Source organism: Vespa velutina, chromosome 2, assembly GCF_912470025.1.
Source record: "Vespa velutina chromosome 2, iVesVel2.1, whole genome shotgun sequence".
In the NCBI taxonomy this organism is placed as follows: Eukaryota; Metazoa; Arthropoda; class Insecta; order Hymenoptera; family Vespidae; genus Vespa; species Vespa velutina.
The window spans coordinates 6,486,635-6,504,819 of record NC_062189.1 but is presented as its reverse complement, the minus strand read 5'-3'; the positions used below and the strand labels follow the sequence as shown (position 1 = coordinate 6,504,819).

Here is an 18,185-nt window from a genome sequence, read left to right as displayed (position 1 = left end):
AGTCTATGATCTAATCTTATTTGCTATTGTCGGATCAAATTTTGAAATTAGACAATAAATTCCGAATTTTTGAATTAAATAATAAGTTATATTCCATAATTTAGAATCAAATAATTTTTCAAGCGTAATTAATTTGTCTTGTAAAAGGTATTCGCAGTGTTTCGTTAAATTTTTGAAGGGGAAAAGAATAATGTGCTTAGATAAAACTTTTCGATAGATCTGATATTTTCAATAAATGGATTTCGCCGTATAAAAATATGAGATATGATTATTCTGCCTGGTAATATATTATACTTAAAAAGAGGATTGAGAGAATGTTCTATTATTAATTAATCAATTTCCGATGTACAATACGATCTAATTCCATTTTAATATACGATGTGGACGACTCTAACAAGGTCCGGAGATTGAAGATAAATTCGTAGGATTAATTCGGATGGCCAAAATTGAGTACACCGAATAGAATCGATCGTCGTTCAAAGTTTAGTTAAAGTCCGAACGATAGTTCCTCGTGAAATTCGATAGTTTAAGTTTAACTGAAGTTCTTCCGTTTTGTAATCTTAAGGATAAGACCGATGTCTCATTTAAAGTAGGTATTGGAAAGTCGCAAGAATAAATCGGAGGTCATTTTCGATATCGAATTTCTTAATTAATTTCTTGTACTTTTGATGATATTAAGAAATTTTGGAAAATCATTCGAATATTAACAACTACGATTGATAAGCTTTGATATCGAAGGATCGATTGTGTTTTGAGTTAAAACATTTCTACGAAAAGCTTGTTACATTGTTAAGCCAACTTGTCATCAATTTTATTCTCGAACTATATCGCGTTTCCTTCCACCATACATAACCATTCATTCACGTAGAAACTTATTGTATTCAACGTAACGATCACCATTCGAAGCTTTTCTGCCAATAGAACAATACCGAGAGATACATTCGTCGAATCTCCGATGAAATCTATGTATTATTTTCACCAAAACTATGGAAAAATTGTTTGAAAGAACACAGATAGATAAACGAAAAAATCATAGATAAAGGTAACAATAAATAACATTGCATTATCGAATTTCATTCGATAAACTAAGATCTAATTTTCCAAAGAACGAGACAAGTTTGTGAATTAGCTTCGCTTATGAATGTCGTCCATGTATTTGTATGTGTGTAGTTATGTATATACGTCTATGCATTTGTGTTGGATAAGTCGAAAGAACTTTCTGATACTTTCGTGCGACTTGGAGTTAATAACAACTGCGTCTCGCGACGAACTTACTAAAGAAAAAGAGATGCAGAAGAGAGAGAGAGAGAGAGAGAGAGAGAGAGAGAGAGAGAGAGAGAGAGAGAGAAATAGTATTCCTCGTTCTAGATTTACAAGACGATTCGGACTTATTTGAAAAGTTGATGCAATTCTGTGACCATGCCACACAGCCCGTAAATATCCAAGAAACTCTGAACTCAAGAAATAATGTACCCTAGCTTTATTGCAGGGCTGTTTGCATAACTGTTAGATGCATTTCGATATGTAGCTATCGAAAGCCAATGACAATATGGCCAAATGCATCTGGCTTTTATCGGTACGCTCTACGAAATTCAGTAGTCATATCTCGTATTTCGTGAAAAAGTATGGGAAAAATACATGTATCATGAGTCAAAAGTTCAACATACAATATAAGAATTTCGTGATCTTTTCTCTTTAACTTTTGATATATCTTTACATAGGTATTTGATTAAATTCGAAAAGAAAAGAAATCAGTCTTGAATAAAATTCTCTTTTTTAAATTGCAAGATATAATTCCGATACTTTGATAATTCATTTAATGATTTATCTTTTATAACTTATTAACATAAATTTGTGAATAGAAAGAATATTATTAGACTTCACAAAGCTATATTTTTTTTAAGCCTCACGATTAATCATTAAAAAGAGAACAATGAAAAACAAGATATGATTCATAGCGGGTAGTTGTCTCTTGTTCATGTATTATTGTCATAGAACGAAAGACTTACTAAGAAATTGCTTCGGATTCATCCTGCTTTTTTGTCCGGGAGATTCTTTATATACCCTACATTCTCTCTTTCTCTCTCTCTCTCTCTCTCTCTCTCTCTCTCTCTCTCTCTCTCTCTCTCTTTCGTAGGTAAATAATTTTACAATAAAAAATATCCGGTTAACTTTCTTTCTCTGTGATAACTACATAGATCAGATTATTGGAAAGGAAAACATAAAAATGCATGTTAAGAAATCAAATTAAAATCAAATAAAAAACATTCAGAATATTAGATTCAGAATTCAGAAGAATTATAAAGATTCTAATTCGTATCAAGTAGGATTTTTGTACAATATCATTTAATGATTTTTATGACTTTACCGTATTTAATAATAAATGTATGACCAAATGGTAGGAGAATGTTCGTGTTCAAACAGCGGTAACTTTTTTATGAAATCACATTTTTAAGAAATGCTCGTTTGAGATTGTATCCAAGCATATATTTAGAATGTTCGAAAAATTCCATATAAATGTCTTGACATTCTGCGAATCGGGGAACGTGATCGTTGACGCCATCAACCAAGCCGACTATCAGAGAACGTTATAATTAAAAATATTCTCTTTTTCCTTATAAATGCTTCATCGTATTCTGATCTACGTACAATTTGTTAATACAACATGGCGTGAGTAAAAAGTATTAAACCATTTTTACTTACAAAAATTCTTCCCGAGACTAAGTAATATATTAAGGTATTATCAAGTACGTAATATCTTTTCGTGACGCGAACCAAATTACCTCAAGAGGATTACCATGAAATTATTTTCTCGGGTCAAAGTACAACTATACAATAAACCTAATATCCTTCTATCTCATCTCGCTTGCGTAACGATCTCTACATGTGCATTTTTTTCCTTTCTTTTAAACCGTAAACCATAAATCTGAATGAACGCTTTTACATATTACTAATCTATAGACATTATGTACGATTATCGCAATACCGTGAATACTCTGAAATTCATTCCTATAAATATGTGGATTTTTCGTTGGAAAAAGTATCAACGATTTTCTTTTTAAATTTCTACGTGTTAAATGTAAATACATAATACGTACATTTTATATCCTTCATCTTCTTCTTCTTTCTCTTTTTTTTTTTTTTTTTTTTTTTTGTTTTTTTTTTTTTTTTTTTAAATACTCGCACATATAAATTCTTTGTATTATCGCTGAATGCGATTCATCACAGACGTTATCTTTCTTAATACAGCTTTAAGATAATCTTAGCGATCCCTTAGCAAACAGCTGTACGCCTTTACCAACCCCTTCGTGCAGCTGCGACCACCGTTTTAGTAAGCCGAAGGCTTTATTGTACCAATACATTTGTCTAATAATACGAATTTTAGTAATTACAAACGACGCACTTGTCTAAAGTCGAACGTAAGTCGAACGTATAACACATTACGTTATCTATTAGATAGTAAGATGAATTATTACTACTTCGAATTCAGAAACTTATTCAGGTATTTTCAAAGAAAAGTAATTATAACAGAAATAATAAATAAAATTCAATAAGAGAACTTCGAGAAGAGAAAAAAATTCATTGATATAAATTTAATGTCTATTAATAATAATAGTTATGAAATGTTATATATGTAAATAGCTTTTTATGAAAAAAAAGAAAATATTTAATTCATCCTAATATCTTTAAGAAGATTCAAAATAGACCGAATATTACAATCGAAATTCAAGAGGAAACATCGAGTGATCATGTAAATATCTAATATTATCTATCATCTTCTGTAATGGTTGATATTTTTATATAGATTTCATTGTTGTTTCACGTGACGATCATACTTCCTTATGATTTTCAACAAAAGCAGCTGTTACACTATAATCACGAATATTATACAACACGCTTGTCGATTTGCTTGCTCGATACGTATAAACGTTCAAATGAGGATTACCATTTACGTGTAACATGTTGAAACACATCTATAGGTTTCTGAGATTATATAAAGGATCATTAGCACCCCTTAAGTATACCAGCAGGTGTATATGGACTCCACACAAATATTAATATCTTCTGTGGTACCCTAGCATAATCTTTCCTCCTCTCTCTCCCTCCTTCTCTTTCTTTCCCTATGTATACGTATATTTATTTATAAATGTATAGGCAACTTTACATAGCAAACTATAAAAACAAGCGATAGGAAGGAAAACACTTTGTTACAATTTAGCCTCATATTTTATCAGATATTCTTATAATCTTTCTATGAAAGTCCCTCCTTAATTTCCTTTAAATAATATTACAACAAGATTTGTCGTAGTATGTACATATTGAAAATGTTTCAAGAAAAGAAAATAACGTCCGATAATATCAGATAAGGGTTTTATCTTTCAAAAAATTGAAATAAAGAATAGATTAATGTAAAGAAATAATAAAAAAAAAAAAAAAAAAAGAGAAACCAAAACTAACATAAAAGGATTTATATATAGAATGTTAATCTTTTTATCTCTGGCAATTTTCTAAATCTTCATATTAATTAAAGATACAAATTTTTTATCTATCAATTTCGATAAAAGATTTCTACTTATAAAAATAAATTAATATAATTTATTTAATCGTAATGCGTGTATCTGATCGTATGTGTTTTCTGAAAAATACGTTCAGAGAAACTCAACTTAGGTCTCAAGAGAAATTCAAGGAAATCTCTGTAACGAGCTTGACAGCAGAGCTACAGAGATTAATCGTAAGATAGTGAAACTCTATAGTCATTAGTGGATCTTCTTGAGTATAGGTATTAAGTTCCCTAATCAGAATACGATACTCTATGCTACTACGCATGAAAGAGAAATCGTCGATTAATAGTCATTGCTATTCGATGAAGATATTCAATGAATAAATAAAGAAAAGGTATGAATAAAACACGAAGTGTAATTCGTTTCATTGTAATTTCCACTTTGACTTTTCAATTATGTTCTGTTCAATATTTAATAATTTATAATTCGAAGATGAAAAAAGAAAAAAATGATGGAACAGATGGTTCTTCCGATAGATTTATTTTTCGTTCGAAGAAAAGGAAAAGAAATAATAACGAATAAATTAAACATTAATTTGTTTATTCGAAATTAATTCATAGAAATTTTTTTCCAATAATCCTTAAATGAGTTTGAATTATATACACGTTATTATTGTCTAAAACGTATATACGATGAAAGATATAAAAGAATACTATTTTAAATCGTTATCGATAACGTTTTCCAGACGCTCCTAAGAATATGAAAAACGTTAAACGATCATACATACGAGTATCGAACGACATTATTCATACGTAATCGATTAGCAAGGAGTTATCGACGTATGGACGACCTCCGGTTCAGAGAGTTCATGAGTTTCGTTGAGCTGACGCGACGATATTCGCGTTATTATTAGAAAATGCAAGATTAAAGCGACGCCTTCTTTATCGATCGATTCCGCGTCGGTGGCCGGTAGAAGATTAATCGAACGCGACACCCTATTTCTCAATACGTGCAAACTCCACGAATGTACGAGAAGAACTGACGCTGTGTTTGTTGACAGGCTGATGGTAGACAGATATCTTGTTTACATTAACGATAACTCTCTACGTTCGTAAATATTTCTTTTACCTCAAAGTCTACAAATGTAAAGCTAACTTTACAACCTTTATTTCTCTTTTCTTTTTCTTTCTTTTTATATTTTTTTACAGTATTTTCTACGTTAAAAAATATTATCTTTTCTAAGAATATATTGTAAATCACGGTCGATGTAAAAGAAAAAAATGTATCGAATATAAATTAACAAGTTTTAAGTCTAGTATTCCTACAAGTCGTAAGTACTCTTTTTAATCAATGAAACCAATTTTTTGCGAAACTTAACAGATCGTTCGAGTATCCGTGTACTTCTTTCTTTCATTTTCTTTTTCCTATTTTGTTTTAATTTCAAAACGATATCAATTCTCCTTCCGAAAGTATTAAAAATGATTATGAAAACTTTTTTATCATCTTTCCGGTCACAGGGCATAGCTACGTAATAGAAACTGTAGCTAGAAAGTGAACCTTATTCGGGAATCAAAAGGAAGAGGCGAGAAACTTTTGCGTAATAAGTATCGAATAAGCGAGAAAATCGTAGCAAACTGCGCATGCTTCCCTCTCTTCTTCTCATTCTATACAAGTGTTTCTCTTTCTCTCTCTCTCTTTCTCTCTTCAATCTTTCCTAAAGAAAAGCTGAACCAACCAAAGTTCAGAGCCACTTACCTTGTCCGAGAAATCGTAAAGTTTTTAGAAAGTTCTAAATTGAAAATTAAAAATAAGAGATCGGAGATCTCGTTTTTATACGCCTGGTATAACCAACGGCATACAACTTATCCCTATCTATTTCCTTTTTTCATTTTAACACAGGAGAACTTTTTTACTGTACTTTTCTTTTCCAAAAACCTTTGTGTTTTACGATCGTTTTCTTATTTAATCTGTTACTAATTGTTAATGTGTCAATGTATTGCAATTTGTATTTCTTTCCATTGTGAATCTAACAATCGATTTTCGATTAGTGCAAGATTGGAATAGAACTATGCATTTTTTATACAACTTCAAAGTGGATTTTCAATTTATCTTGGGTCAAATCTTTTCTTATCTTCTTTCTCTTTCTTCGAATAGTCTTCATATCTGAAGAAAAAAAAAAATAGAATAAAATAATAGAAAATTATCATTCGGCCGATGCAGCAGAAGCTTTGCTCGATGAAAGTCATTCGACTGCATTATCCAGGTCTATGTGCTCGGCCGAGTAACACGTAACTCGGTCGACGCCTCACTTTATGTTGGTGTTCATGCTTATGCACACACACACACACATATACACATACATACGACACGCATACACATGAACGAACGAACGTATATCGAAAGGTTTTTCACAGATGATTAAACTCAAAGTGCTCTTGAATCCTGTATAAGAGCTACGGACAAAGTAAAAACAGTGGGGGCAGCGATGACGTTGACGACGATGCCTAAGGTGAACTTGCACATTCATACATTCATACATCTATATTTGTCGAAATAGTAAACGAAGAATAACTAAAAAGGATCAATGTTTCCATCTTTTATATTTTCATATTTTTATGTTGGTATGTCTTATTTTCTTATTTTTACTATTTCAGAGACAATAATATTTTTGTAATAGTCCTCGGATTTCTTACATGTATTCTTAAATGATTTTCCTATACGACAGCTCTATGTTGTATTTTCTTAATATCTTGAACGTTTTCTACTTTTTCGATAAACGTGATATATATATATATCGATTTCGTTCGTTTTGATCTTTTTCAAATGTTTTCCAATTTCAGTAACGTTTCTTTCAATTACGAATAAGATTCTATACAATCGTGCTTCTTAAGAAGGAGGAATTACTTTACATTCGAAATCATATGAAAATACAGACCATTATCGTTAAATAAAACGAATCAAATTTATACCGGTTGGGCTGTTAAAAACGTTACAAATGTTGCTAAATCAGTTTGATGCTCAACTTTTTATTAACATTATACAAATATTATAAATGCTCCACTATTGTGTGATATATATATATATATATATATATATATATATATATATTACAAATAATTTGTACAAGTCTACTTTCGCAAAAGTTTAAGATTTTAACAAAATCGCTGACGTATATCTCTTTGAGTTATATCTCAAAACAAATAAATTTTTGGATTTAGGAAGAAATATATATATATTACTGTACATTTATCTCTTCACTCACGAACATAATTTTAATTACGGACTATTCTCATGCGATTCTAAACTTCCTTTACATTTCTAACCAAATTACAGAAACGAAAAGAGACTGTTTTGAAAACAACTGTTCGCAAGTTTATAGAAAATACATTTCCTGCTGGGAACCATTATTTCAGTGTATACAGTCTATTGCAATATCGCTATACTTGTTTCTACTATCGAACGAAAGTACTTAATCGTATTCACGACGATTTCGTTTTGGAAACGAAAGCCTCGCTTGTTTTTTTTTTTTTTTTTTTTTTTTTATCCACATCCCTTCGATTGTTCCGATCCGCATTTCGAGTAGCTATTCTAGACAAGTAGAAAATACAATGTGGTAACTGCGTTCGCTCGATCAATAATCCAATTCGTTATCATTCAATCCTAAACGCTGATCGTTTTCCACGAATCAGAAAAATTTTTGTTTCAAAGACTTGTATAAAAATCAAATCGGACAAAAGTATCACGTTACAGCAAGTATTGCGAATCGATGAATTTGATATTTGAAGCTTTACAAATACTTTTTGGATATAGGAACCGATTATATACGAGTGAGCATCCTAAACAAAGACATGTGATCAAGCAAAAAACCTATTTCATCCTCTTGTCGACATTATACTTCGTTTATGACTGCTCTCATTCTCATGCGAATGTCACACAAGCCCCCGACCTTTACATGCCATATTCCCACCTCAATTAACATATTGCGTAATTATTTCATTCCATATCGACCCGAGTCAACGCGCGTGACGAACCGCCGCGGAACAGTTGGTCCGTTCCTGGAAAATGCTTCACGTTCATTGATCGTTCATGGATTCAAGGGTCGACATTCGATAACTTTATGGGAGTATTTATTCAGTTCCCTTTTTTAGCCGATTACTATATTGGGTATTAAAAAAGATCGAGTGTCATATTTTGACGACTCACTAAAATGGATAACACGCTTCGTCGATCGATTTGTATGCACCAATATGAAAAATTAAAATTTAATTTTACTCAATGAAACATTTTCTTATAAATAATGCAATTATAGCGTTATATTTATTTCGAGACAAATCGTCTCTCTCTCTCTCTCTCTCACTGTCTCTCTCTTTCTTTCCCTCTCTGTCTCTTCAATGTATTTTAATATGATTAATAATTATGAGCCAAATGGAGAAGAAAATTTAAAAATAATCAATCTCCAAGCGAATATATCTCGGTACAGATTAAGTCATCCCTTAAATACAATATATTCGTAACGAACCAGCACGACCGTCTCAGATATCTGATCATACCAGGAGGGATAATATAATATCTTTCGTCTTAAGGCCCGTTGGGACATTTTGCCCTCTAGACCTCCTTTTAGTCCATCATTGAGATGATTATCACCCATTACCATTATATTCATATTGCTAATTTTGTGTATTAATTATACCTGTTACGTATTAGACGTGAACATCATTTTATTACACATTTTAATATTAAAATATTTATAGTAAAATAGTTTGCATTTAAAAAGTTTTCAAATGATTAATTTAAAATTATAAGTAATAGTTTATGCTCCGATGGATAAAATGTACTTTTTAGAAATTTTCTTAGATTTACTTCAGTCAATTTGTTTCTATTGTTAAAGAAAGTTTATGCACTCTCGTGCATTTAGAAAATGTCATAATCTATGCGAAACTTTAAACAGGATTGAAAAATTTTATTTCAAGCGAACGATGGTGATTGCATAAGACACTTCTAGCAGTCGTATCTACAAACTCGTGAAGTACAGCTGAAAAAACTTACGAAATGATAGGAAAAGAGATAAACTTCAACACATTCGATCCCCAAAGGATTTTCGAGAATTTTCCAATTCCCGTTGATCGGAAAACTCGGCATATGCGTTTAAGTACTTGTACAACTGTAGCGTGATTTTAGTATCAAGTTTTTTTCCCATGATTTCGCAGATAGCCAGCCAGTCTATCTCGGTGAATCTACATAGAAAAACGAAAACCTAAGAGTCACATGGCTTTAACCACAGCACATATTTCGAGAGCCGTCGGATAAAAAAGAATACTCTATATATATTCGCTCTATACAGTGTTATGAACGAGAAGGTTAAGAGAAAGGGTTAAGAAAAGAAAGAACAAGGCAAGAAACCAGTGATAATAATCTCCCTATAGCGCGTCCACATGATAGATGAAGTTTTCGTGAAAAGGACACAGCATGACCAAGAGAAGCTAAGTATGCGTGTAACGTCCAAGGACTCTTGATTGATAGACCAAGTGCTAATAAATTTAAAATTCCATAGTTCTGATAAAAATTCGATTGACTTTGCTCTTGACCTCTCTCCTATTTTTAGTCTCCTTTCTTAGCAAGCTTTTTTCCCTCAAAGCTTTTATGTCCATCTACTTTTTCGACATCGTAGTTTCTTCCTTCTTTCTTCTTTTACCTTCTTCTTCTTTTTATCCACCTTACTTAAAACGCTATAAAAAAGGACGCATAGCCATGGGAGTCTTTTCCGACATGACGTAACACACGTGTCTCTCTTGAAGAAAAGTTCCCTTTGCGTTAACTCTTCCTATGGGCCACTTCTCTTTATGTCGACTAATGTAAACTCTTTAGTTTCGTCTCTTCCTGCATATCCAATGTTCTTTCTCTCGTTGGTACTAGTTATTTACAAGTCAAATGCGTACGATCGATGCCCGGTAAAAGAGAGAGAGAGAGAGAGACAGAGAGAGAGAGAGAGAGAGAGAGAGAGAGAGAGAAAGATGATGGTGGTCGGATCGAGGAAACTGATACGGAGGCCAACGAACGTATAACAGGGGTTGAACATTGAAAAGAGAAGAGGACAGAATCGGAAATAAATGTGATCGGACTTGGGGAGCGTATGTTTACTTTAGCTTTGAACGTTCTTCTTTGTGCATGGCTAGTATCAACAAGAAATAACTCGCAAAAAAGGCAGCTATCAGAAGATCAAAAAGATACCGGAACAAGAAGAAGTTACGGAAGGATTTTATCCAAAAGCAGAAGAACTCTTACAACCATGAAAGTTCGTTCGATCGATGAGTCTCGTACTCTTTCTTCTTTCCCGTAGGAAAACTCTTTTGCATTACACGACCACCTGCACGCCCGGAAAAATTTCTTCTTGCCCTGATCTTTCTTCCTTTCCTTCTTTTCTTTTATTCTGAAAACGCGTTTCTCGGAGCTATGCATCTTGTGCCTCAAACTTTTCATTATTTCAAGATTGCATCCTTGACTATTCTCTTTCTTCGTAAACCTTCCCTTCCTCTTCAACGTAACGTAATAACGTTACAACGATTGTGGTTTGCTTTGTGGGTGGGGAAATGTAATACATGTATAAAGTTGTTTTCGACGTAATTCTCAACAAAACGACCCGCGGGACACTTCTACCCCTAAGTCATAGTCCGTTTTTATTATTTTATTACGACGTAATGTCGACGCAATGACTCTAGCTTTATAATTAGCCCTACGAAGCCTCGAGAGGCATTAAAATGGCATTCTTTTTCTTTGAAATAGGAAAACTTTCAAAGAATCCCAAACGCCTTCTACGCGCGAATAATTATAATATTTTTAGCCTTCAACATTTTGGCCTCGTTTCGTAATGACAATAAAAACACCGGTGACTGAGAAATGAAAAATAATAGAGAAAAGCTTAGTAGAAAAAACTGATTTAAAAAATTTCGTTGTAAAATACGAGAAGAAAGAACAGCTGTGTTACTTTCACCCTAGAAGAGTGTACTATTTCAACAAAACTTTGTTCTCGGGAGTTATTATATGCGACTCTCTCAGTGAAACTTTTCTGACGTTCAATAAACCACTACTACGACAAGTTACGTTCATTACGCGTCCGTAGAAATGATAAACTATCCTATATGAAAACTCTGTTTTTTTTTTCGATTTTATCCACCCATATCTGACAATTGGAAAAAAGAGGTATTATCATCGCTCGAATATTATTCTCGATCTTCTAATTCTTACGACTTTTACGGTACCGTTCGCTCAACAGTAACAGAATTCGGGCACGCTAACAAAGTCTCTCAACAGAATTTCATTATTCGAAGTAACAGGACTGCTACATCGGACGTTAATTCTTCTATAGCGCGACATTGAAATTTATAACCCTCCGAGCGATTTCCGTTAACCACCGCGCTATAACTCGGTCAGCTCTTTCGCCGACTTTTGGAATAAATTCAAATGGTAAGACTGTCGCCACGACGGTGTACAAGCTAACTTACACATCCAAGTCCAAAACCTTTCCTTCTTTCTTGATCTCTCTCTCTCTCTCTCTCTCTCTCTCTCTCTCTCTCTCTCTCGTTATTCCGTATTCCTTTCTCTCGTTTTCGTACCACGTCCCAGAGGGAGTAAGAGAGAACAGGATGAATTGCATTGGGCTCTGCCTGCTGGCGAAAAGAGTAATTTGATGCACAACCTCGGACTCCTCGGGTCTCAGCAATAATAAAAGGAGTAAAGTGTACGCTCGAGCGCAAGCACGCCTCTTCGGACTCGCCCCTTGCCGTGTTGTATTAATTTAACTTTGGCGACACGTCGACGGCACGGCCTGCCGACTGCACCATGTCGAGAAGTAGAAGAAAGAAAGAAAAAGAGAAAGGGAGAGAACGATATTAAGCTAAATTACCGAAGTTACCAACGTGTAACTCTTTCTAAAATTAGAAAACGAAAAGACGGAAAACAAGGATCCTGGACGATAGTAGAAGAAAAGAGAGATATCGCAAAGAAAGTTTAGGAGAACGAAAAGATAGCTTCCAATAGTAGCCACCGGGAGTTCCCTTTCTGTTAAACGACGCATCGAAATCTTCCTTTCCAAACGATTTACTTCGAGAAGGGCGTTTAGCTTCCGCCCGTTAAAAGGATTTCTATGATTAACGAGGTTCTCTCGAGAAATCCGTGAAATTTGCTTGCCTAACGACTCTTCTCATACCTCGGAAAAATAGTCACCCAAAGTTTTTCCATTTTCAGGGAGACTAGGTATCACGTCCAAATATTTCAAAAGCTTTTCGAACTTTACCGTTCACCGCAAAAATCTCTCTACAATGGTGGCATTAATTCGACTTACTTTGCTATCGTTAGCTTGTTTCACTCTTACCTAAAACGAAAACAAAATGCGTGCATAGAAAGTGAGCAATTGATTCGTATACAAATGAATATCGATTACAATTTGCATAGTTGAATGAATTTAAAAGATGAAGATTACAATGGTCCGAGAAAAATACGAAAATCTGGGTGACGGATAATAAGAGTATAAAAAATATAGTAATGAATTTTACTTATTTAGAAATATAAAATTTTGTTAACTATGAATAATCACTTGGTGAAATTACAGTATTCTGAATACATTGTAACAAATAATAAACTTTTTTACAAAACGTATTTTCATATATAAATAAAAAACAAATTTCTAATAATAAAAATATAAATGGAATGAAAATGGATGTATTTTTGTTTCTCGAAGTTTTATTGCCTTTGTTGCAATAAACACATTAAGCATAAAAAGAATAAATTTTTCTTTTTTATCATGGGAAAACGAACGATATTATTGCATTATTCTCTAGATTAAATATATTAAATATCCTTAGTACGACTCATCAATGATCAACATTTACCTTTGTTAATAGAAATCCCCAGGATGGAGCTGACAACGGCGAGATTGTTACTCTGCTTAATTCTGACAATGATGGCCATGTGCCGAGGACAAGATGTCGCCCAAGACTGGATGCAGTGCACTGCGTCGTCGTGTAAATGCAAATGGGTGTCCGGTAAGAAAACGGCCGAGTGCATGAGGCAGAATTTAACGCAAGTACCGCAAAACTTGTCATCGGAGATCCAGAGTCTAGATCTTACTGGGAATCGAATACCCCACTTGATCGAAGACATCTTCAAACTGAACAATCTCGTGAATCTTCACAAATTGGTACTGCGCGAGTGTGGCATCGAGACGGTGCATCCAAAGTCGTTCAGAGCACTGAAGATCATAATCGAGATCGATCTCTCAGCTAACAACATTAGAACTCTCCATCCTGGTACTTTTGTTGAGACCCTACGACTCAGAGTGCTACTCTTGAATCAGAATAAATTGAGGGCCCTAGAGGATGGTTTGTTCTTCAACTTGACCTTCTTGCAGAAGGTTGAGGTATCCGATAATAGATTGGAAAGAATCGAGGAAAAGACATTTCGCAATTTACCTGGTCTACAGTCCCTCACTTTAGACGGCAATAATCTGAGCGTACTTAAGCTTCACAGTTTCGAGAATCTACCAAAATTGAACAGTCTCGAGCTTCAGAATAATCCTTGGAATTGTAACTGCCGACTCAAGAGATTTCGCGATTGGACGATAGAGCGAAAATTGTATACGAAGCCTAACACTTGCCAACAACCAGCCAATCTTGTTGGGAAAATGTGGGACGAGGTTAGTAGCGATGACTTTGCTTGTCGCCCAGAAATCTTTGTGATAGGACCAGCAGGAAAACTCGAGATCGGCCAAGGAGATGCGAAACTCTGGTGCAGAGCCACGGGCATTCCTCGACCTCAGGTAACCAACGTCTTCCCTTCGTTCTTCTACCGTGATATTTTAAAGGCAGTTCTATCCTATTACTTAGAAAATGCCGGTAAAAGTATAATTTCTTCTAATTCGTCTTAACTTCAATCTTCTCGGTTCCATTTCGCTGATTTCGAATGAATGTCTTTAAGAAGCTTGAGAAATGCGCAAGAGCAATTTGTGAAGCCTGGCAATATTTCCAAGTAAGGACTGGCACGTAGAATACATTTCCTTCTTCGTAAACGGTAGCACGCTAGTCTGTTCCGGGTTATGCATTCACAGACGATCTAGTGGGACATATTTGTCTCGCGTCTCGTGACATTCGGAAAGTCAAGCAGGAATACATTACTTATCACGCTCACCTTTCGGATATGACGAATACGATCGTATAACCAGTATCTTAACCAGGTGTTATAGTAGGTCGTATTCGCAATCCGTCATACTTAGGACTGTCAAGTCATTGCGTTTATGAATCGAATTAAAATTGGACGTTACTTTTCGAGGATAGAAAATGTCACGCGATGTTGACTCAATGGTCCTAGACTCGTTTATTTTCGCGATAATCTTGCCGATTAGAAATTAAATTGTAGTTGTTTACGAATTACCGGATATTGATAAATATCAAATTCTTTTCGATTTGAGAAAAATTGCGTTTTTCTCATTTCTTTTTCTTTTTTTTTTTTTTTTTTTTTTCAATTATATTAACCATATCAACCACATATGTACTCTGTTTACAGCTCGTCTGGGTGCATCGATCGAAAGTGTTGAACAATCAAAGCAGACGACATAATGGAGAACGTGGTTATATTATCGAGTCCAGTAACGATTGGTTGAATCTAACTATCCCTGATGTCGGTCCATCCGACAAAGGTGATTACGTTTGCCTTGCGAAGAATCCAGGTGGTAGCGTAGAGAAGAATGTAACTCTGAGCGTCGTGGGCGACCCTATCAGTGGTAGGGATAGTACGATTAGTCTACCTTTGGCTATCGGACTCGGTATTGCTGCCCTTCTACTTCTCCTTGTCACGGTGACGCTCTGTGCTTGCTACTGTCGACGTCGTCGAGATCATCATGATGAGAAAGGCTTGGAAGCAGTATCTCTAGAACATCATAGTCTAGGCGAACAAGAGAAGTCTTTGATCACGACCATAAACACCAGCTCGGTTAAAACAGCCAGGCGATATGAAGCACCCTCCGTGACATCGCACGGCACCGAAATGACGGAGCTGAATCGAACCCTTCTCGACAACGACTCGGTCTTCGGTCAGTACACTGCATATATAACTAAACAATGTGCCGCCAGGTGCTAGCCGGAGTAACGATCGGTCAACCACAACTGCCGCTTCTATGCACCGCGTTCGCTCTGACGTTAACGAGCATCGAATGTGACTCGCGAGAGCGTCAAGCTGAGATCTATCTTAAGATTATTGGAAATGGAAATATCGTTTTTATTCCGTATAATTGTTTCCTATAGAAATAACTGAATATCTTAATTTTAATTTCTATTAAAATCATTTTCTATACCATCGGCTATTTATTTCGATTGATATTTCCGGACTTCTGTAAATATTGTATCATATACCTATCATAATCGATCGATGGAATAAAATATCTCAATCTTGTATATAGCTAAACTAATTTATAAAGTGCTAAGTTTCACAATAGTAAAAATAACAAGTCACGAAGAAAAGGTACAAAAATTTAACGCGCTCTCTTGATTAGAATTACAGAGGTCGATATAGCGATTTAAGATTCAGGACGATACGATTGAGCAAGCACACAGTGCAATCGCTTTGTTGAGGGAAACAGTACCCGGCAGATAAAAACGAGGCTTTAATTTAAAGTCACAGATAAAAGCAATCCTTTTTCACGGTAAAAAGATTTATAATTCGATCTACCCGTTGGCTAAATAGCTTCTTTGGTAAATAAAGGATGCACTAAAAAGGCATCGCATTAACGAGCATGAACCTGACACATCGAAACGAATCGATTGGAATGGTTTTCTCCACAACGACGATACTTGTTACGTTTCTTCCAAGTGTCAGGTTGACGTAGATGATAACTATATGGGTTAATGAACGATTCATTTTTATTCGCGATTATGTCTTTCGAAAGGAAAATAAGTCGAGAATATAATACCTCGTTCTCGCTTTATCTTTTGTCGAAGATAGACAAATACAGATATCTATTTTAATTTTACTCGAAATTCTTTCGTCAATAGCGTACGATTGTTCTATCCGAATATGCAAATATAGAGGATCGCGAGAAAAATATTGCATATCTAACGCCACGAGTTGAAAAGAGAAAAGCGAGAGAAAAAAAGAAAATATGATAAAAATGAGAGAGAGGGAGAGAGAGAAATTTTCCCCAAAACTGATTTAACTTGAATAGAATGAAGAGGAAACAACGTGGTTGTGAATGAAATGATTGGAAAAATCGATATTTTTTTTTTTGTTTGATTTTATCTATTTGCAAGTTATTCTTTTATTGCTCGGTAGGAAAATTCTATATAATAAAATATTTTTTAAAAAGTAAAATTTCTTAATTATACAGTCGTTTGTTCAAAATAAATATATCTTCATTGTTGCTAGAGAAAAGTAGAATAACAGTATCTTATTGTGTAAAAAATTCATAATTAGAAACCAAGAAAAATAAAATTTCGCTATTATTTCATTATGCTACTATCTTTTCCGTGGCCGAGAATATAGAGAAAGGGCATGACAATGAGGACAATATGCTCCATAAAATGAAACGTTAATACGGATGAGAGGCTGCAATTTCTGCACGAATTCTCGTCAAAAAACATTCTATGATATTCTGGTGTTTACTTTCGACTTACTATATAATTTCACGGACTATCAATTTTAAAGTTCATGCCAAATTTTATTGCCAATCGGTGTTATTAATTGTACAAAAGCTCTGATAATCGAATCGATTCTAATCAAGTAATCGCCAAAAAAAAGAACAAATAATAAAAACCGTGTTCGAATTAGGCAACGAAATTTCGACAATAGACATTTCGATCTCGACAATGCTGTTACTTCGAAATGCAGAGAGAATGAGTATAACGTTTGGCTTCTCCAAATTATGTTCACATAATAGAGAGATGGCGGATCTCTCCCTTTTGCGTTCGCTGCTTAACCACAATAGGGCTGGCTCTCGACCACGCCGTAAATAATTGCAAACGTCTCCTCGCCTCCTACATGTTGGCTTTGTAAATCTCCACCGACTGGACTGGTCGGTAGGTCCAGTCATCACGATTTCGATATGCACGCTAGAGATTGTCCAAGTCTACTCTCTCCACTATGCTCGTTATAACATATAATTTCTTTGTACAATATAATTTCTGTTTTTTCCTTTTATTTCGCTCTCTTTTCTTCGTACAAAATTAGATTTTCTTTCATTTTTTTCTCTTTTGTATCTTTTTATTGCGTTGCTTTATCGCTATCTGCAAAAGTAGTAAGTCTTTCAAGTTACGCTTAAAAGTAGATATAACGTAAGAAAAATAATTCGTTTTAAACAGCTTCTTACGCTTTACGATATCTTCTCTTTATCATATTTTTTTCGAAATTCATTTCAATCGAAAATTTGTAGAATATTCAATGTAATCCAATCGTACTAATGCTGCATCCTTGATGAAACGTTAATTTCTGTCATGAAAGGATAAACGGTCAGGAGTTTCGGATTACCGTTCGTCGACGAGCGTAAAGCTTAAACGTGGTACTCGTTAACGCACGGCATCGTTAGGAAAATTGTACGATCGTTATGTCGTGACTTCGATCGTGGCATCGAAGTAACCGACGATCCTAATATAAACTTCGAGACACGACGAAAGCAAGTTTGCACTTCGTCACTTCGTTAGTCGC

General features: G+C 34.5%; 1 protein-coding gene and 1 long non-coding RNA gene across 13 annotated transcripts in view; one reads left to right on the top strand and one right to left on the bottom strand.

The window, feature by feature from the left end:
- LOC124957665 overlaps nucleotides 1–18,185 on the top strand; it is a 241,037-nt gene that overhangs the window by 214,132 nt on the left and 8,720 nt on the right. For all 12 annotated transcript variants that reach the window (XM_047514785.1, XM_047514783.1, XM_047514784.1 and 9 more), the window contains 2 exons: nucleotides 13,400–14,313; nucleotides 15,057–15,582. In XM_047514785.1, the coding sequence (XP_047370741.1) occupies nucleotides 13,400–14,313; nucleotides 15,057–15,582 (1,440 nt within the window). The remainder of the gene's footprint in view (nucleotides 1–13,399; nucleotides 14,314–15,056; nucleotides 15,583–18,185) is intronic.
- On the bottom strand, nucleotides 2,202–5,577 carry LOC124957681. The gene is made up of 3 exons (XR_007103716.1): nucleotides 5,290–5,577; nucleotides 3,947–4,121; nucleotides 2,202–3,366 (listed from the first exon to the last, which is right to left on the bottom strand). It is a non-coding gene; the product is annotated as an uncharacterized LOC124957681 (long non-coding RNA).